The sequence below is a fragment of the Alligator mississippiensis genome, chromosome 1 (genome assembly GCF_030867095.1).
Source record: "Alligator mississippiensis isolate rAllMis1 chromosome 1, rAllMis1, whole genome shotgun sequence".
Taxonomy (NCBI): Eukaryota; Metazoa; Chordata; order Crocodylia; family Alligatoridae; genus Alligator; species Alligator mississippiensis.
In genome coordinates, this window is record NC_081824.1 from 315793487 (window position 1) to 315815639 (window position 22153).

General features: G+C 42.8%; 1 protein-coding gene across 2 annotated transcripts in view; it reads right to left on the reverse strand.

The window, feature by feature from the left end:
- Window positions 1-21482, reverse strand: part of LOC102569906 (organic solute transporter subunit alpha) — a 37745-nt gene extending 16263 nt beyond the window's left edge. Inside the window, exons 1-5 of one of the 2 annotated variants that reach the window (XM_014595714.3) lie at window positions 21246-21482; window positions 19694-19995; window positions 9773-9924; window positions 7571-7644; window positions 6004-6162 (exon numbers count right to left, since the gene is read on the reverse strand). In XM_014595714.3, the coding sequence (XP_014451200.1) occupies window positions 6004-6162; window positions 7571-7644; window positions 9773-9924; window positions 19694-19772 (464 nt within the window). In that variant the 5' untranslated portion in view covers window positions 19773-19995; window positions 21246-21482. Of the gene's footprint in view, window positions 1-6003; window positions 6163-7570; window positions 7645-9772; window positions 9925-19693; window positions 20169-21245 lie in introns of those variants that run through there. The other variant, XM_059720840.1, reaches the window with a different exon arrangement.
- Between the last annotated feature and the right edge of the window lie 671 nt (window positions 21483-22153).

Below are 22153 nucleotides of genomic sequence, written 5' to 3' on the forward strand. Positions count from 1 at the left end.
TCCCCTCCTCCCCCTCATCACTCCCTGCTAAGCAGGAATTCCACACTCCCCTCTGCTTTGCTGAGAGGTATCTGTGTATTAGCTAGCAGACCACATGCTAGCTCCAGTCCATGCTGTGACAAAGGCAGAATCAACAGGTAGCTGGTAATGTCCCTCTGTTGTTTTCTTAATGGGGTAATAAACACTGAGTTAGGGGTGATTAGAGTTCTGCATTTTCAGTTTTTATTTTCAAAAAAAAATTCCAGGAATTTTTCAGGGTTTATCTTCTACATATAAACTGGGTTGAAATCAGGATAAAAGGAAAAAAAGAAAAAAATTGGTTTCAATCAGGGAAAATAATAATACATTCCCACAGCAGTGATGGGGGGGAAGGACTGGAGTAAGGTGGGGACTAGTGAAGAGGTGGGGGGTGGGGGCAGCACAGCTCATCGGCTGCTCCCAGAGCTGCAGCAGGAAGTAAAGCAGGGGGAGTTGTCAGTGGGTGTGTGGCACAGGGTGGCAGGGCACTTGCTGCTGCATGCCCCCGGAGAGGACTGTGGGCTGCAGAGCTGTGCCAGGCTCTTCCTGGGGGGATCATGCCCCCCGGATCTGCATGTGGGACAAGAGCTGGATGCCGCCCCCCCACAAGCACCGGAAAGAGCCCGATGCCACCGCTGACCCCAGCCAGCAGTGGCAGCCTGCTCTCATCCTGTACACAGATCCAGAGGCATGCAACCCACAGGAAGAGCCCAGCACAGCCCCCCAGCCCACAGCCCTCCCAGGGGACATGTAGCAGCAAGAGCTGTGCCCTACTGCCCCATGCCCCGTACCCACTGACAGCTCCCTCTGCTTTGCTCCCTGCTGCAGCCCCAGAAGTTGCCAACAATCTGCACCATGCCCCTCCCCCCTGCTGGAATGAAAAGGGAATATCTATCCAACCTCCAAATCGGTTCAAGTTTTGCAGGTTAGACTAACTTGCAAAGATAGAATCAATTCAGGCTCAGGCTTTTTGAATTCTGCTTCCATGTTTCTGATCAATAAATCTTCAGTTTTGAAGTTGTCCAGGAAAAGGAGTTGTGCAGGCTCATGAGAAAAGACTAGCATTTTTCAGAGCATCTTTCCATAGACTCTCTTTAATATTCACCTACTTTTGCTCCTTTGCATAGTCACAGGTGGAAGAAATTATATATCCACTGTCAATACGCTATGTAGTTCACTGGTGCTCAATATACCCACTTCTATGAGTCCAAGGCCTCTGTCACACATTACACTTAAGACATGATTAACCAATTAATCACATCTTAAGTTGGAACCCAGCTACATATTAAAGCAATTAATGGCATCTTAAAACAAGGAATAAGCCATAAAGTTATTCCACATTTTTTGTAGAATAACTTTGTGACTAGTTTCTGGCACAATATTAATTGAATGTGTGCCAGGTGCACCTCTGTAGCTGGAAGTCCCATCAGCTGTTCTGTGCACGTGTGGCATAGCAGGAAGTGCAGTTGTGTGGGTCATGCATCAGATCCCATCATGCCTTTGCCTGAATGTCTTGCAGGGGCCTAAGTTGTATCCTTAACATAATCTATATATCTGAATATTTGGATTTTAATGCTGGTTGTAAAAAAGGATAATAAGAAAAAAGAGAAAATACATTTACTAATAAAGGGCATGCTAATATACATGACCTGCCTTTAAGTGAATACTGGACAATCTGGGGCTGGGAATGTTGCAGCTTCTCTCTTCTTTGTCAAGTGTATCCTCATTGTCAGCATCATTATTCTGTAGCTATTTTCCACCTCTCTATTTTTCTTTTTTTTTTTCCTTTTTTGTTTTGTTTTGTTGTTGTTAAGGTTTTCCCTATTGCTCCCTTAGCTCCTCAGGGACTCTCCTTAATGAAGGCTCAGCAGCCAGCAAGCTGCCTTTTAATGCTTAATGTGATATATTAATGAACTTGTCTGAATTGCTCAATTAATACAGCTATAATTACATAATAATTAATAATTAGAGTGGTAATTTTACTCCTGCAAATAACTGCAAACAGTACAAACACATGTGAAAAGGCTCGAGATGGGTCACCCTATTAGTGAATTTGCCTTCTTAAAGGCTTTTAAAACTTGTTTGAAAACAGAGTAATTGTTTGAATGCTAGTTGCAGATTGAAAGCTGTTATCATGCCTTTCCTTCCACAGGTTGTGTACCTCTACCATACTTATCTGCACAACCCATCCATCTGTCAGTCTTATGAGATCCAATAAAAAAATGAGCTATTTAGCTCCCCAAATCCCTGAGGACTAATTCACTCCCTCCCAAGAACACCTGCAGGCAGGGGCAGAGAAGATAAATTGCTCTGGACCACCTTAGTGACGTTTCAAAAAGTCATGCTATACAAAAGAGGGATGAGGGTTGGGAAGCTAAAGCATAGACTGGAAACTGGGCATCCTAATATTCCATGAGAAGGCTTTTCTCACTCATCTGTAGACACGAGAGTTCCAGGGCATAAAGTAAGATAAAAAGTCAATATACTGAAGACTTATACTTTCTGAAATGGTAGACATAGCAAAGCCATGTCCTCTTTACTTCCATCAGCTTCTCATTGTTCAGGCCCAGAGCATTAAACACATCAAAGTCAGTAGGATCCTTTCCACTGATATTAATAGTTGCTGGATAAGATTTTGGGTGGATATCTTATAGACACTTTTTGAACCCTATTTTTAGGCTCCTGGCACATGTTACACTTAAGATGTGATTAACCAGTTAACCAGTTAATCACATCTTAAGTTGTTACCCAGCTACATGTTAATGCAATTAATGGTGTGATCAAACAAAGAATAAGCCACAAAGTTATTTCACAAAAAATGTGAAATAACTGTGTGCTGGCTCCTATCACATTATCAATTGAACTTGTGGCCAGGGGTATGCTCCCACACTGGGAAGTTCCATCAGCTGACAGGGCTCCCAGTTGCAGAAGCCTGTTACTTGTTGGTGGAGGGGGAACCCAGGATCATGATCCCAGGCTCTCCCTGTGCGAGCAATAAGGCATGATGAGATCTGATGTGGATCCCACAATAATGCCTACCTGCCGTGCACATGGCATAGCAGGAACCACAATTGTGGGGATCCCACATCAGATTCCATCACGTCTTTACTTGGGCCTTAGTTTGTTTTTACTGCCTATTGTCCTTGGTATTTATCGTATGTATAGAGATACCTTTAGTCTTCAAAATAAAAAAGTATGGAAAGTTTCAAGTCTAAGATATAATGGAATGATTTAAGAAAAATGGTAAAATAAAAATTTGGGGGGGTTGTTTTGTTTTGCAAATGCTGATTATAAATTGAATTCTTCTCATAGTTTTGACTTAGTTCTCTTCATGGTGCATCTCCAAAACTCTTCTTGAGTTCATTTCCACCAGAATTTTCTCTCCCCTGTCCCAACAATCCCTCAACACTCTTCCTTTCATTGACTACTGTACTGCATTTGTTTTGGTTTTGTCTGTCTTGTCTGTTTTAGGTGCTTAATCCTACTAAGCAACCTCTGTTCCTACTGATGCTCATAAATTGGGAGCACTTAGCACCTCCCAAAAAATTCTCTACAGCTTGCACAGTTAGTCCCTGGGTCCTTAGCACTGCAGTGAGATGTACATATTCCCTGTGCCAATGCAGAACTCTAGTGGTGTCCCCATCTCAGTGGACCGTGAGCAACACAACTAAGCAAAACATGCCCTGGAGGTAATATCATACTTTGTCCCATCTGTGAACTTCAAGTTTATACAAAAAGCAGAATTTATTTGCTGACATCTTTTACTGAACCAACTATAAAGTTGGGAGAGACGTTACATAAGCTTTCAGGCACAAAATGCCCTTCCTCAGGTCTGGTCCAATACAAGATATTACCATTTTTTTTCATTTTATATATTTCTGAACCATCATGGTTACAAAAAACTGCAGGGCTAACAATCTCAAATATAGCCTTTTTCATTTCCTATGGCCACAAGCAAAGTCCAGGGAACTTGTGGGCTACATATTGGGGATAACGGTTATTCTCTCTTCAAACCACAACATTCTTAAAGCAGGGAACTGCCTTATTTTTTATGCTATAAGTGATTACTATCTCCTATGGGTCACATACTGCCCCCTAAAACACATTCAGAAATACCTCCTTACTAGGATTAATTCAAACATTTTATACATAGATTCATATATGTTAGGGTCGGAAGGGACATCAATAGATCATCGAGTTCGACCCACCTGCATAGGCAGGAAAGTGTGCTGGGTTCAGATGACCCCAGCCAGATGCCTATCTAACCTCCTCTTGAAGATCCCCAGGGTAGGGGAGAGCACCACCTCCCTTGGGAGCCCGTTCCAGACCTTGGCCACTCTAACTGTGAAGAAGTTCTTCCTAACGTCCAGTCTAAATCTGCTCTCTGCTAGCTTATGGCCATTATTTCTTGTGACCCCCAGGGGCGCCTTGGTGAGTAGAGCCTCACCAATTCCCTTCTGCACCCCTATGATGAATTTATAGGAAGCCACAAGGTCGCCTCTCAATCTTCTCTTGCGGAGGCTGAAAAGGTCCAGGTGCCCTAGTCTCTCCTCGTAGGGCTTGGCCTGCAAGCCCTTAACCATATTTCTGAAAGAAGGCTTTGTCAAAAAGCTCCATTTAATTTAAATCAAAACTTTTCACAGGGACCTGTTGGTTTTGATGAAATAGTGTTCAGAAAGAATCAGAATGGAATATTTGGATTTTTTGGTTTCAGAGGAGTTTTTTTTAAAACAAAATTAGAATTAAAATATTTCAGTGTTATTGGGCGCATCTACATGAGACACTTTACTGCACAGTAGACTAATCTACTGCGCAATAAAGCATCACAGTCTACACATGTGAGGCATTTACTGTGCAGTAAATTAGACTACTTAGCTAGTACCTGTAAATACAGGTACAAGGTTAACTGTACAGTTACTGCTCATTACTGCACTTGTAGATGCTGACCAGGAGCAAATTTGTTCTCCATCAGCCTAGGCAGCAGGAAGCCACAAGGGATGAGGACCTCTCTGCCTCCCACAACAGGGCTCACCAGCACCTGCCCCACTTTTGGCACAGTTCCTGGCCAGCCCCCTGTCGAGCGAGAAACCCCACCCAGCAGGGGGCTCACTGTGAGCTGTGTGCCCTGATGTGCACAGGGCCAGGAGAGCTCCGATTTGCACGAGGTTAAGAGAGCTTTTCTGGCTGCAGCAGCAGCAGCTCTCTGCTGGCCCTGTGCACATTACGTCCTGTTCTGATGTGCATGGGGCCAGGAGACAGCTGCAGCTGCAACCAGCAGAGCTCTCCTGGCTCTGTGCCCCTTGCCAGCCCTCAGACTAGCACCCAGCCTGGTGCTGGAGCAGCCCTGCAGGGTGAGAACAGCCCAGTACTGGATTTTTCTACTACGAGCAAATCTGCTCCCAACAGGGTACATGTTCCCTGGGAAGGCTTACTGCACAGTAAGCCTAAAGTAAAATACTGCGCAGTAAGTCTAAAATGTATTAAGACCATGTGTAGACACACCCAGTGAGACAGGACTTTTAAGTTAATGGGAAATAAAATCTTTCAGAAAATCCTTTTTTGTGGAAAATTTCAGAAATTTTGTTTCCTTTTATTCAAATCTTTCAGAAAATAGAAATACTACCTTCCATATAGCTCTGCTTACTGCAGTGGTGTCTTTGATATCAGTAGGAGTGTTGGTCTGGTGTGGTGTGGTGTGGTAAGATAGTATGAAATCGAAGAGCAGCAGAATTGTGTTGTTCAAAATGGAGCCATATCTTGCCATGGATTTTGAAGCATAATTCTACATTAGTCTAAAAATATCAGTAGCATTTTATGGATCCATAATCATAACACATTTTAATATTAACAGCTTGAAATTCAGAGGTGACTCATTCAAAATACACCAAGTGCAATTTTGATTTAAAAAACCAGGAAGTTCTGTGACTGTTTGTGTGATACTGCTAAGTAGCTGATTTCCAGCACCAGATTCAAAGGGAAACTCACCTAGTGACGCGTACATGAGGAAGGCAAAGGCAACAGCAACAGAAGGGACCTGTGCTGATCTTGAAACGATCGTTCTCAAACCGCCTGAGAAATAACTTTTGGCCTCCACACTCTTTAATCATCATAAGCAGGAACTTGTGGATGACAATGGCAAAAAAGCTATTGAAGAAAAAATCATGTCACCTTAAATGTACACAAATGGCCATATGTTCCTTGTAAGCCGACAGACAAGTACCTTTCACCAGTCCAAAAATATCAGAATCTGCACTACCTGAGTTCCTGCAATGTGTTACTATATTTAGCACAAATTGAACAGAAATAATGTGTCACAACTGCCTTGTACTACCACTAAAGTGGTATTAATACCACTTTAAAAGAGGAGTATGCTAAGGCACGGAGCAGTTATGATATGCTTAAAGTTTCAAAACAGAGTGGGGGCAAAAGCAGCGTTAAAATGCAGGAGTTCCTGGCTTCCACCTTAGTGGTCTATCCACTGGACTATGCTACCTCTATTTTTTTTAATTATAATTTTCCTTTAGTTGACTGAATCCTAACAACACCAGCTACATCTGACAGTCAGAAATTTTGTGAACGAATGAGTCAAATTCCTCCTTTCACAATTGTCCTTAGCACATACATAACATTGTCCACATTAATATTAATGTAGTAATATGCGTTTATATAACTTTTCGCATTGATCGTGAATCATTAATATTCAGTATTAATAAACAATCATATGAATTAATATTGGTTACCCGCATGTCATTAATATGTATGCCTTTTTCTTTGTATATACATTTGTAGTACTTTATACACCAACAGCATTAGATAAGGCACAGACAGTTTGCACATATTACACTGAAGAAATTATTTAATAAATTAATAATGCCTGGTATTATTGTGCTTTTACTCTTTTTCATTCTGCTCTCTAAATAAAACTCAGCCAGCAGTCACGGGGTGCTAATGATACGATTTATGTTTGTGCTCCCAAATCCCTTCAGCACTTTTGAAAATCCCTCCCTTATAGCTTTCAACCTTTTGGTCTCTGCCATAGACAGCTACACCATTACCTTTAGGAAACAGAAATATGGTCTCTTTCTCCCCTTTACATGTCAGAACTGTCAAGCTCATATACAAAGAGCTTTTATCAGGACATCTGGGGAACATTTTTACATTGATATAGTCATTGGAGGTTCACTTGCCACCATTAATAATAGATCTCCACAGCATGTCATTAATAAAAGCATGGTGAAAAATCATAGGTCAGCATCTCATTCCACATGGCATTCGGAGAGATGTCCAGGGCTCCAAGGCTGCAGTCAATCAGAGGGATCAATTGTGTAACTCTCAGTTCTTCCATGCTGTAGCTCCCATGCTAGGGGACTGCAACCCTGGGAACTGCTTTAATATTTTCTTCCTCCTGTAAAATAGCTCCCAAGAGATTTCACCTCAAACTAAAAAATTACTCAATTGTTAAATTTACAAAATAACTATGTTTATCTACTGATAGCAGCTGTTTAAAGGCAGGAAATTCAGGGTTCAGAGTAGAAACGAGAAGAATACATACACTGCTGCAGTGAAATCTGTAAACATTGTGGAGCGAGGAATCCACATTCCAATGCATGATGTAGTAGCTATCACCTAGACAGAAAGACAGCAAGGTTACTGAGGGACAGAGGTAACACCAGGTCACGAAAGACTTTATTTCAATGCAGGACTACATGGAATTTTAGATGACCACACAATAATTAGATTCTGTAAATGGAAAATTATAAATTTATTATAATGTTCTGTGTATAGGATCTAATTATTGGAGGATCATCTTAAATTCATCCTCCCCCACAACTACTGCATAAGGGGAAGCAGCAGCAGGAGGCAAGGGGCATTTGTGCCACCCTGCCACCTATCCCACTGCCCCTTGCCCCTCCATGCCTGTACTTGCTGCCTGCCCCCCCTGCTGCCTGCTCCCCACCACATGCCCCCTGTCCCTTGCCCTCCGTACCCCTAAATCCCTGAATCTATACCTGCTCCTCTGCTGCTTGTCTATGGTTTCCGCCTGTAACAGGGGGCCTTCTTGGGGCCAATTTTCCTTGAGCCCCCACCCACCTGTTTCTGGGCCAACTGCCCGCCTTCTCGATTGCCACGCCTTGTTATTAATTAATTAATGATCTTAATTAGGTGGCAGGCTGACCATTTTCTTGCCCCGATGCCAGGGGGCGCTATCTGTGGCTCCATACTTCCCCTACACTGCAGCCCATGCCTCGCAGATGGCATCCCGCTGTTACTCTCACCTGGGCCCCAGAATCCTCCTATCAGGACCCCTCCAAGATCCCTCCATTCAGGTGGCCTACCCCACCCTCATTCAGGGCTGCCTCGCTCCCTGAAACTATTTCCCCATTGGGTGTGGTCCCCCGGCACCTTTGGCCACACAGGCCCTGGCCTCACCTCCAAGGCCAGTCAGGAATCCCAGGTCCTCAGCTCTGGGCATCCTGGCCCCTGGCCCTTTTGAATGTTCTGGTCCTGGCCCCAGCATTGACCAGTCGAGGGTACTCTCAGTCTGGCCTCTGCACCTCTAGCCCCACTCTCAGTCCTGGGTCCAACACCTGGCCCTACTAGCGGGTGACCCATCCAGTTGTGGGAGCTGATGTTAAGGCGCCCCGACCCACCTTTCACTGGGGTGGTAACTGGCCTGGCATTTCCTGGGGGTTCCCGCACCAATGAAAGTCCCACCAGGCCACCCACCAGGGTGTAGTTTTAGGTCATGCCCAGGACCAGGAGCCTCCTAGCCATCCCCTACAGCTCCTCCCTTACTTCCAGGGTGTTCCAAGAAGTCTCACAGCCAGGCAATGTTGCTGCCTGCCCTGCCAGCAGCAAAATGCCCTGCTTGTATAGGCAGCCCTGAATCTAAAATGGCTGCCACAATCAGGCACCTGCTGGCTGTTTGGCTTAGGTCTTAAAGTGGCAGGAGCCAACAGTGCCCTGCCACACTGCCCCTCTGCTGCCTGCCCTGGCTGCACCTGTGCCTGATCCCTGCCCCCACAAAACCAGAGCTGAAGGTAAGTAGCAGAGGGGTAAATGGCCAGAGGAGAGAGAGGTGTCAGGGGTGGGGAGGCTGTGCGGTCTGCCCTGTGCTCCCCTCAAGCCACTCAGAGTGGGTCTCCACTGCATACCTCCTTCCACCACCTGTATTTTTACACATGCAAGTGCTGCAGAGCTGGGCATTTTGAAAAGCACCGGGTGCTGCAATACTTGCAGTTGCATAAGCAGCAAAACGTTTACCAGTGCTGAGAAAATGGCAGCGGCGCACTTTTGAACTAAAACACATCACAGGTGCTTTAGTTCAAAAGCACACTGCCGCCATTTTTTCTGCACGTTGACGCATATTTCAGCACTTACACAACTGCACGTGGCACAATACAGTGTGCGTCAGCTTGTGTTCAGAGCAGATTTGATTAATGACGGTCTCCCCTGTGCACTCCTCTAGCCCCACCATGCAGTCCCCCCTGCTCTCTCCCCACCACATACCCCTCCCCTGCCACATGAACCACCCTAGCCTGGGGTAGGTGATGACTCAGCTTTGGCTTTAGCCCTGGCCCCAGGTGGCTAAGCCACCACTTGCCCCAGGCCAGTACTTGAATCTAAGATGCAACTTCTTTTTCCTCATGTTGATTGGAAGGGGAAAACCTCATCGTGAACTTGACCAAATACAGCAGTGTTAATGAAATGGCACTGTCCACACACAATTCAATTACTTTCTCCCTGATCTTACCGGAGCTGCAGCATTTATCCAAATAAAAATGGACCTTTTGGAGGAGGGGATTTTCTTGTAGATATAGCACACTTCCTCTACAAACACCAGGTTGGCTGTTAGTGTCATCAGTGTCAAGATTGCAAAGAGAAATATACCTGTTAGATCAAGGCCTACCAAAAAATAAATAAATAAGAATCATGAGTATAGCAGCAATGTAGCAGAAGAAAGTACCTCAGAGAAAAAATGTTAGACACATCTGCAAACGTTTGTCCATGTGCTTAGCTCGGTGAATTGGCATTGACTTCAGCAGGTTGACTCACAGACAGTAAAGTTGAGTTCACAAGTCAGGCTTTGCTTTGCTAACCTTAATGGTCATAGTCAACTGAGTTGTATATACAGTAGGGATAATCCCAGAAGCAACATGTGGAAAGAATGCGTCTTTCTGTGTGGTATTCTGCAATAATTCTCTCCAGATTCCTGAAAAGGATGTTGAAATGTCTGAAATAAAGGTAATCACTGAAGACTAATCCACCCTAGGTTTTCAACACATGGTTAGCAGTGCACACTGCTATAAAGTTTGGGGGTTTTTTAATCTGGAAACAGTACTCCTGTATACATCATATAAAATATTCTGGGAAGCATTACTGGTTTCAAGCTAGAACAAAAGCAAAGCTGTATTTTTTCAAGATCAATTCCTCTTCTTCACAATGACATCAAAGAGCTGTCTCCATATGCTCTTTCCATTCAAAGTTCCTACAAGTGCACTGGCAATTTTACATTCAGAAAATAGACCATACATGAATAAGAGGAACTAAACAAAAACTTTAATTGTTGAGCAATAGAAAAACTTTGACATACCTTTTGCCTGTCTCTGACTAGCTATTTAACAGAGGGACCATCTCCCATTTACCAGCTTACTCGGTCTCCTTAATTTTGGAGCATCTTTAACTCATAGCTTCTATCACTACACAAGAGAAAGCTCCTGACGTGTTAATCGTGAGGCTCTTGGAGCTTGGGTTACAGCTTTCTGTTTGCAGATAAATTAAATGATTGTTTTGCTTCTCCTTCTGGAGCAATGATATTTGCAGAGACGTAGCTCAGGGGAGGAGTGCACTAGTGCACTTACATCCTCTCCTTTAATTTCTGCTCCACCCAAAGTGTAAAACCAACTGCCTGGCAGTGGCAGCAGCATTTCTAGTCAGGCAGCACTGAGGGAGTCGCTTGACATCATGGCTCGTTATAATCTACCTGAGTCCTTCTAAACTCTTCATTCCACAGGTGTTAATGATCCTCTCTTCTTTTTACTGGTCTTGATGTTCTACTAATCAAGTTGTCCCTTGTTCTGCAATTCTGCTGTCTGTTAGCTGCTCCTGGAAATGAAACTCCTAGTTCACAGCCCTGCAGATTGCCTTTTTTTTTTTACTCATTTCAATGATGTTATATTTGTTTTTGCTTCACTCTTAAACTGAATAATACAGCCCTAGGCCCCTAGCATAAAGCTTCCAGTTTCCTTTTTTTACTGGAGAAAGATGTATTGTTTTATATGTGATGATCCACCATACCATTTGCCCCCGCTTTTTCAAAATTTTAGATCCACCCATTGATATTTGTATTTACCCATGCCTCATATTACAATTGATTCTCCTTTACAGAAAGGGGCTGCCAGAGACAGAAGGAAAAAATCCAGTGAAGGCACACATCATTCAAACAGGAAACATAGGAACAGGATTTGAAGGGGTCATCCTGGATCTTAGATCACCAAGTCTCATCCCGTGTCATTGCAGACAATCATGTCAGAAACATTTTTCTGAGAGAGGGTCTTTATCTCCTGTTGGGAAGATTAAGAGCAACCTGAAGTTGCAAGCATTAATAGAGACATTCACTGGGGCAAAGGCTACCCAGCCAGAGGTTCTCTGTTCCCACCTCCAAGGGGTTTAAGGCACCCTCTATCACCAGTCTAGCTTGCACAGTCTTGAACACCCAGGTACTCAGCTGTTCTCTTTTCAGTCATTCCAGATCCCTGAGCCCAAAGCTCACATTCCAGACTGTCTCCTACCAAGCAGTCACTCACCTTCCTCATCCTACTTTTCCCCTTGCTAGGTTTACATAAGTCAGCTTCCCAGGTGTCAGCCATCTTGCCTTTCTTTATGGATTAACACAGCTATTCAAGTCTGTGGATGTTACCGCAGTACAGTAGGCAGACTTTTTGCTTCACTGTCTCTTTAACCCATTCCTCCCCCATGTACTAGCTTTATGGGGCACACAACATTATAACAACATGAACACAGTTAATATAGAAATATTACCACAAAACCCATAGTCTGTCCCAATATACATATGGCCAGCACCAGTCACAAGGTACTGCTTCCTACTCAGATTATAAAATGTCTATAAATCTGTTAAACAGGGCCCCTCTGCACATGCAGGTAAAGGAACAATGGGATCTAATGTGCAACCCACACAATTGCGCTTCCTGCCATGCCACACATGCATGACAGGTGGTGTGATTGTGGGATTACAGTTGTTTTTTAGTTTCTCCTACATATCTTCCACCCACCTTAGCCTTTAAACAAACATCAAACCTCACCAACCTCATCACCAGAAGCAAACTTCCTATGGCCCAGAGCACATTGAATGGATCCAGACCATGCCAGGACAAAACATGTAAAACCTGCCAACACATCTCTGCCACTCCCACAATAACTACACCCTACAACAGAACTATCACCATTCCTAGATCTTACATCTACACCTCTAGAAATCTAACATATCTCATTGAGTGCACTGAATGCCCTGATGGAAAATATGTAAGAGAAACCAAACAACAACTGCATACCAGAATGAACGCACGCTAAAAAACTATGGAAGACAAAAATACCCAATTACCTGTGGGTGCACACTTCTCACAAGACAACCACTCTCTCTCTGCAATCTCTCAGTTCTAATCCTCAAAGAAAATTTACAAAACACCTTTCGTAGACGAGCCTACGAACTTCACTTCATAAATCTAATGGATATAAAAAATCATGGACTAAATATAATCATTGGATTTATGGCACATTATAACCTGCCTGACATCTGAGAACCCCAGGTAACCTGTCTGCATTTTACCAGCTACATTCTATCTTCCCCCACCTCATCTACCTGTCTCACACCTATTATTTCCCATTCCCTCTGATCCTCACTGCCACGCATTTGCATTTTCACAGACCTGTATTTTGCATATTGTCATCTGTTCCAGGAGCACACAAAATACCACCAGACCACTCAAGAAGGCTGTTTGTGCCCAAAATCTTGCAAAGAACAATTTTTCCAGATATTTAGTTGGTCTAATAAAATATATCACATCTACCCAAAGAATCTTGTCTGCCTTCCCCCTATGTACTCCAAACACCATCCTGGCTGCAAGCATGAACAGCTGACCATGTTGTCATTTCTCTCTCCAGAGTTGAGTTACTAAAGCCAGCGTCTTGGCAACCAGTTTCATCAAGACTATGAACCTATTATCAAACCTTCAGTGAAGACTGAGCAGTTAGCAGCGCTTGGCAAAGTAACAGTTCTGACTCTGCCTCCTTTGTGCTGCATGGAGGGAAGCTCAGAAGGGTGCAGGGGTCCATTGTATTTCTTGTGAGTTCCCATATTCTAAGCTGCAAAGATTTGTATGCTTCCTGAGATGACAAAAAAGCAAAGGAGGATATTATGGAGTTGGAAATTGGGCTTGAAACACCTCTCACTTGACACCTGGATTTCAAGAATGACTTCAGTGAAGTCAACAAAATGTCCCAGTGTAAAACCAGTGAGAGAACAGACTAGCAATACTGAACACTAATGGTGGAGAAACACTACCTCACAACAATCTGGTACAGTATTAACCCTTTTTTAAAGAGGAGTACACTAGGGCCCACAGTAATTAACAGAGTGCCAGTACTAGAATCAAGGAAGTCCTAGTTCTAGCCCTAAAGTTCCCCACCACCAGTGGGCTATTTTATGGAGTTAGAACACTGATAATTCTCTGCATAATAGTTACAAAGTACTACTTCCTACAACTCCAGGTTGATGCTGGCCATCCACAGTTCCCCACTGATTTTAAGGGGAGTTGGAGATGCTCAGCTCTATCAGGGCTTTGCTGGCAGTACAATATGCTCATGCCCCCCGTTCCATGACACAGTGTAATAAATGTTTACAACAACCAAGAATCTCGTAGTGATTAGTTTTCTGCAACTTGGTGAAACTCCTGATTTTGCTGGACTTACAGAACAAAAGATATCCTAGCCTTTTGCTCCTGTGGGATTCATAATATAAAATATGGCTTCCCAGCTGTTAACATGCCATATGACAAAAAACAACAGTTTCTGATAAGCTTCATCAATGAGACTTTATGTAGCGTTCAGCTTTTGGGAGATGGGCTGATTCAAGCCAGCTGTGCTTATCTTGAGGGTTTGTTTGCCCTACTTCACAGCCCTTTAACAAGTAGTTGTCTGAGTGTATTGCCCTCTGCAACTTCTTGAAAACCCTGGATCTGCAGCTCAGAACTTCATGTTCTAATTGATTTCACTATAGGACAGTTCTCCTGATGTTCAGCCTATATTTTCCTTTTCCCATTAATCTTAAGTATAATTCTTTCAATGATAATAGATAATTCTGCTTCCTCCTTCGTCTTCATTAGACCAGTGCAAAGCTCTTATTTTTAACCCAAAGCTCAGTCTGGTTTCACTTATTGCTTATTGTTATAACTTATTGTTATTCACATTTGAATGAATCTGATTAGATGTTCAATAAACTATAACTGACATAATCAAGAACTATTTATAGTTAACCAAAGAGTCTCTAGGATCTTATTGCTGTAACCTTTGTCTTCCTTTTCTCTGTTGTCTATTTTCTGTTTGCACAATTTGAGACATTTTGTGCATACTTGGACTGCATATCTTTATGCAAGAGATCTTATTTTTTCATTTCTTCTGTGCAGCCTAATACCGAATTAATCATTAATAAATGTATGTGCATTTAGAAATGTGTGTATGCTTCCAAACACTGCAGGTTACATTGGAGTGACTATGACCGTTGCAGTGTGACAAAAATATCAGTTAGGGGTTCTTGTTCTCTCCATGATCACCTTTATACATTATAGTCCTACAGCACAAGCCAGGGCATGGGCAGATTAAATGTTAATACTCATGTAATCAGCATTACTCTTGTGTAAAATAGCAATAGGCAGATAATGCAAATAACTATATCAGGGTAACTTGATAGAGAAAGAATCAGGGGTAAAACTGTGTCAATATAAGTAATACTAGTTCATCTTTTTTTTCTGCCTGGGTAGTTGATGGCTAATGGAAATATTACCTGCTCTGCTGCCACCTGGTAGCAGGGCACATTGGTAGCTGCCAATGGTGTGAGCTACCCTGGGATAGCTGTACATCTGTCTATTCCTAACTGGTATGCAAAACCAGTGTAAAGTACACCAGAGTGTATATTCTCCTTCTCATGCCCTCAGTCTTTCATTAGCTATTCTGTTTCACAGACATATCTTAGCATTCCAAATATGCACAGGATACTGTGGCAAAGCGGAAAAATAGATGGGAAAAGAATAAGGGATCCCTACTTATCACATGGCTAGGAAAGGATAATTATGGAAGAAGAGTGTCCTTTTCCCTGTGTTTAGAAGAACCACTAGGGATTGTAACCAGCATTGTCAACTAAATTATTTTTGTTCTTTGTGTCCCTTGAGGAAATGCCTTTAAAAATGAAGTCTGCTTCCCTTCCTCAACTGCTGAAATAGCCCAGAGCCTGCAATCATTCATTCTGTGAATATGACAAGGAGATTTAGTAATAAGTAAAGAATGAGTAATGAGTAAGTGAATGGCTATATATGATAACATCAAATCCAAGAAATTATGTTTTTACAGGAAACCTCCCTCATTGTGTTCCAGAAGAGAAGCATCAATAAAATAGAAATTGCCACATCCGATTTAAGAAAAGAATCATCAAATCTAATCTCCTTTTTTAAACAGTAATATATGCTTCAAGAGAAGAAACTACATAGAGGACAACAATAGAATAAACTGCCCGAACCACAATTTTCTTTCATTCTCTTTTTTAGTCTTATTTTCTTTTTTAGTCTTAAATAAGTAGCTCTCATTTAAAAAGCACCTCAAAATAACCCTGGCAGGAGATGTTGCCATCATCTATATACAAATGTCTCTTTCTTTCCTGATCCATAATATGCTTTCCTCTGAGTAGTTTGCACTGGATATATCATAGGTTTGTACTACCTGTGATATAACTGCTCATGAAATAAGCAAGAGAAAAATATTCTTTTCCCCACTACTCTGACTGCAGTAATGACCTCCATAGTTTCAGTTCCAAATCCTCGCTCCAGTGAAAAAATGGTAAAAATGTGTTTATCCTGTACTTAAGGTTGCAGAACAATTTAGCAGACTCTGCAGTCTGTTCAGCCTCTGGGCTCCTCCTGCACAAAGAAAGAAAGAAAGGAGTCTTTTCTGTTGCTAGAAAGTTTTGTGCTTTGGCCAGCCTTAACACCCTGGCTCATTGCCTTCCTTCCCAAGCTCTAAAAAAAACCCAAACACTTTCTTCCCTTAGATGCTGGCATAGCTCATTGGCAACCATACTGATGAGATATAAATACTGTGTTAAGCAAGGTTACATATTAAACGTGTAACCCTTCTGCCGGTGCACTAGTCAGCAGCAAAAAGGGCTGGGCTCAAATTTCAGGGTACCTCATAACCAGGGATCCTGGTTTTCTCTGATAAAAAAGATCCCCAATTTTCGGATTAAAAAAGTAACCCAAAATCCATGTTTTTACATGATTAAAACGAAACATCACTGTGTGTGTGTGTCTGTGTGTATGTATAAAAATGAAATCACACACACAGGACAAAGGCAGACAGAATGGTGTCTGATTAGGGCTTTTTAGAGCTAATCAACAGGTCAGCTGGTAATTTCCCACCTTGGAAAAAGCTGTTTAAGAAGAGCTTGAACTAATGAAAGAGGCTTTTGTTTTGCTGATGGGCTGATAAACACTGTGGTTTTATCAGTCCCCCTGCTGGTTTGCATCCCTGTCAGGTTTGCAGACAGGTTTGCAGATAGGGAGAAGGAAAATAAAAAGCTCAGTATCTTCAACAGATGCATGCACAGCACCTCCCACCCCCCTTTGTCTTACAGTGCTAGCCCAGGGCTGGGATCTGGCAACACTCCCACCCCTTGAGCAGTGAGCTGAAGGGGCAGGGAGAGAGCCTGAGATGGTGCAGGCAGGGTCGGGGTTTAAACCCCTCTCTAATCAAAGCACCCTGCCGGAGCCTAGCCATATCACCCTCCCCCTCCGCTCAGCACAGTAAAAAGGAAGGGAGGGCTGCTATAGCACCCCCTGGCTTCTAGCCTGAGCCACTGCAGGCATGTGCCTGAATTTCTGGAATGAAAAGGTAATGTCTATCCACCTACAAATCGGTGCAGGCTTTGCAGGTTAGTCTAACCTGCAAAGATTGAATCAATTCAGGCTCAGGCTTTTTGAATGTTTGTCCCTAGCCCTGGAGGTTATCTAGTCCAACCCAATGCCTCAGGCAGGATCATCCCCCTCCCATCTCACAATCCTACACAAATTCGTCTCTAATCTATTACTGAAACTACATAATCAACCCTGTCATACAACTAGAAGGCATAGCACCCTAACCTGGATCTGCCATAGGTAAAGCAGGGGGACAATGGCAGTCAGTGTTCTGCTGCTGCAGGGGTTGTTAAAACATGCTAAAAAAATCCAAGAAAGAGGGATGCGTGTGCATGCTAAGTCACATATATTTAACTGAAATCAGATTAAAAACCATTTTATTTAAAATGCTGCAAGGTCATTCTTCAGAACCTCTTGTCAGTGTGTACTTGAAGCACTTGACACAATTAAGCTTAAACTGACTCTTTTCTGAATTAAGCCAAACTTCCATAAACCAGGTTTAAATTATTTTAAGAGAATGGGCACATGTAAAAGAGGTAAGATGGGAGTGGGGCCTTACTGTGCCGAGCTAGTCTCTGGCTCCTGTCCTTGTGCATACTGTTATACTGGGGTAAATGAAAACTAATCTGCTTATGACCTCAGTGAGCTGCTAGGCTAGCATCCTTCTATTGTAGGGTAAAAGCATGCACATGGGAAACTGCTCCAGAACAGCTGACATAGGGTATATCCCTACCAGCTTTGACCCTGAATGTTCTCATACAGCAAATGTGGCCCAAAGGGACTTACTCCTTCCTTAACTCTAATAATTTTAAAGGATAATTTTAATCAAGCACTGAAAAGTATATGCAGCTGGCCAGGCTGCCTTGTTATATAAAGATCTCAGAAACCTGAAGCTCAAAGGCAAAAATTTTCTAAAGCAGATATTGCCACCACGCACCAAACTCACACAAAGAAGTGGTCTACACTTAAAAGTTCACCAAGATAGCTAGTCACTTTTGAGCGTACAAACAGTCACTACAGCTCTACTGCCAGACATAGGTGGGTGAAAAAGCAGTTATGGCATTTTGCATGGCCTCCAGAGGTATAAGATCAAGCCCTGTTCTGGGTTTGCAGTGAAGTCGACCCAGCTATAAAGGTGGAAGTCAGAGGTGTCTGGACATGCCACTTGCCACTTAAGTCTTTTGTGTGCTGTTGGCTATAGGAACAGGCATGCTTAAATCATGCTTACGTTGTGGTCTGTTTGGCATGGGTGGACCTTTAACTTTGACTCATTAACAAAGCCTTTGTAGGCTTGAAGTTCAAGATAAGAGACTCCTTCCTCTCCCAGAAAAAAACAACCCACTGGTAGGGGAAAAAAATCTCCCCAAACTGAAAAAATTCACTTCAAGGAGATGTAGGTCCATGTGCCATATTAAGAGAAAGGGGTTGCAGCACAGTGGACCGACCTTGACTTCACTAGCAGCAAATGCATATTTTTACCGTGGGTTTCAAGTCTAGATCAGACAGGCAGGTTGTAGTACTTGTAGTATGTGTAAAACTATATGTCACACCTTCCCAGTCCACACCTAGATTTCAATTTACTAGAGAACAAACATTTTTCCCCAGGAAGGAAAAGAAGGAGGCACCAAGGCACTTCAAAGACCAAGGACAAGCTGAGAACAACCCCACAGGCCTGGAGCCTTTCTCTCAACATAACTGTCTCTTTTAAAAGGGCAGATGGAACAAAGAGCTGAGAGAAGGGGGTATCTGGACCAACAAAAGTAGTACATTTGCCCAGCACCTCCACTGTCACTCACAAATACACACATCCAAAGCAGGAATACTCCTATGCTTATAAATAGTCTGTAAATTGCAGGTTACCAAGCACTGTACAATAGCTTTTCAGCTCTTCTTATAGGTTTCCCAGCTCCTGCTGAATCTATTTTTTCCCATTTCTGTTTAATACAAAGTTTACGTCACCTTGATTTAACAGTGGAGCAGTAGTGTAGGCGTAATTACAAATTAATGGGACTGCTAGCAACAATAAGCTCTTTGTCTGGTAATAAATGTGTGCAGGATCACACTCTACTGCTTTCTTGCACAGCAACAAAATTCCAGAACAGTGTAAGTTATGCTTAACTCAGCCACAGCCTCCATGGAGACACATGGATAATTTTTCTGCTCCTCCATCAAAGTTACATAAGTACTAAAGAATAATCTCCAAATATCAACAATCTCATCCTTTAGAACTGGATACACTAAGTGTTTTGGCTCTTTTATCATTAGAATCCCTTTCATGCACTAATCTTCTTCGCCTTATGTATCATTTAAAAAGAAACGCAGATAAATGAGGCATTTGGCATGTAACTACACATATTCTGCAAAGAAAAAAAACAGGTTCTCAATCCAAGCAAGTTTCCACTTGATAATACTCCCTGAAAATCTGTCCAAGCAAGTATTTCTGGACACACTTTTAAAACAACAGTCACAAAACTTACTCCGTAAAATGTCCTGAGCGAGGGGAGGTTTAGTTACAGTGCAGGCAGGATCTATTGTCCCATTCTCCATTTCTTCCATTTCAGAACTTCTGCTAGGACTTATCTGTCCTTTCGTTCTTGTTGGCTCTGTTTGGAAGCTTTTTCTCTGAGCAGGAGTGGGAACGATGAAGAAAAAATGAACTTGTAGTTTCTCTTTCCTCTTCCTGTGAGGAGCTGAGTTCAACTAAGAAGCTGCCAATTGTAATTTTCTTCCTTCTTCTGACTAGGGGAATTCTTGATTGTTGAAGTAACCTGTCCCTTGTCTGTTTTGGAGAGAAAAAAATCTTCAGAATGAGGGTCAGTTAAATGTTAGCCAAGGGAATTAGAGGGGGGTAGTCAAGAGGTGATAAAGCATTGTTATTCAGTGCATGCAGGAACTGGAAAAAGATCAAAGGGGAAAAATGGGACATCAAAGATTGAATAGACTGCCTCACTGAGCTTATAGTTTGTGGCACACCCTTGCACTGTGAATTCCCAGCATCCCCACCCAGAAAACTGAAAGTAGTGTAACAACTTGACTTGCAGACCACATGTTTTTACAAACCATACCAGTTTCATTGTTCTCCCTAGTGCTGTTTATTTTTTTTTGTCAACAATTTTCCAGGTGCTGTGAAAGGCATAACATGAAAACAGTTTTTGCCCTACAGTACAGACACAGACTACACTGTGTCTGTATTGTAGGGCAAAGCAAACCAGGGTTAATGCTTATTCCATGTTTCTAGTCAAAATCCTTTCAAAACTGTCATTGTCACTTCCAACTTAGCAGCAATCATCTGCTTTTTGAATCTGGAGAAAATTATTCATTATTATTAATTTGCCATGGGACCTAAGAGCACTAGTCCAGCTAAATAGTTTAATACTAAATTCCAAGGCTAGGGACAGACATTACACATAAACCAGTTTAAGTGATCCAAAACTGGTTTAACCTATAACAGAACAGACATTCAGTGCACATAAACCAGTTTCAAAATGGCTGAAACTGGTTTGAGATAAACCTGGTTGAATATAGTATCAGACTTAACTGATTTGAGTCAAACCAGTTTATGCAATGTCTGTTCCAGACCCCTTCCTGGTTTAAGTTAAATCAGAGTCCCCCAGCATCCTGGCATGCTCTCTGGGAAGGGAGGGCTGCTCAAGCAGGGGCGATGCATAAGGAGTGCATGCAGGTGCACATGCACCCCCTGAACATGGCGGTGCACCCCCTACAAAAAGGCATTGCCAACACTGTTAGCGGTGCCTGCGGGCAGTCACTGCTCACCACTCCCCCCCCAACAGTGCCAGTGGCCGGGGACACGCATCATTCATGCACTCAAGTGCCCCTACCCCGGCTTCTAGCCAGAGCCACTGCAGGCTGTCGGGACCCAGGGCAGCTGGCCAGCAGCTCTCCCTGACTCCCACCCGGGCAGATAAGGGTCCGGGGCCTTAGAATGCTGTCAGGCGGGTACTTGTGACACTTGGAGTGGAATTAATTAGGCGGACGCTTATCGGTTGCAAAGCAAGATTATTTACTCACGCCTTCAAGGTGGTGAAAGACGGAGGTCAAAGATATTTGGTTAGTTACAGCTTAAGGTTCGTAGGTCATAGGTCGGTCTGCATAAGAGTTTGGAGGTCGAGCAGAAGGTCGAGCCAGTGGGTCATTGATTTATGTCTGAGAATTGGGTCGAGACAGGGGAAACTGACAAGTGATCAATTTGTCAGTTACTCTCATGCGTATGTTCAGAGGTTTTTCAGGTGTGTGTGCGGAGGTCTCCCGCTTCACGGAAGTGAAGACGGGTTTTATTTGTATAATAGCCAATTGCTTTTTGCCACGTCATAAATTTAATTAGAATCGCCAATTATCTAGCGGTCTTTGCTAGAGTGTTATCATAGGGACACTCCCAGACACTCCCCTGTCATTCCGACCAATTACAATGATTTATGTACAGCACAGAAGGCTAAGTTTCATTTCTAGTTAGTGTCGCCGTTATAAATCTCTTTTTGACATGAGCAGCAAAAAACTGTTACTATCATTTTGTTAGTTAACCCCTAGTTAACCTAGTGCAGACTAAAACTGTTTTTGATTAATATATTTCTTGCTTGTGGCATGGGCAGTACTTAATTTGGTTGTGACACAGGCATGTGCCTGAATTTCCTCAGTCCAGAGAGAATGTCTATCCAGTTACAAACTGGTTTGTTTTAGCCGCCAGTGGGAGGGTTTCGGATTGAGAGAGTGGTTGGGAGTAAAAAGGTAAGAAAGGTTTATTGACTTAACAAACATACCACTATGCATAGTATAACAAGATAACAATGACAGACAATAATAATTCACGTTGGTAACTTATTGGCAGTCTCTTTTGATGCCTGATATGTGACAAGTTTTTTTTTATAAAGCTTAGCGAAGTCAGGAGTCCCCGATCTGCACTGTTTGCGGGGTACTGGGAA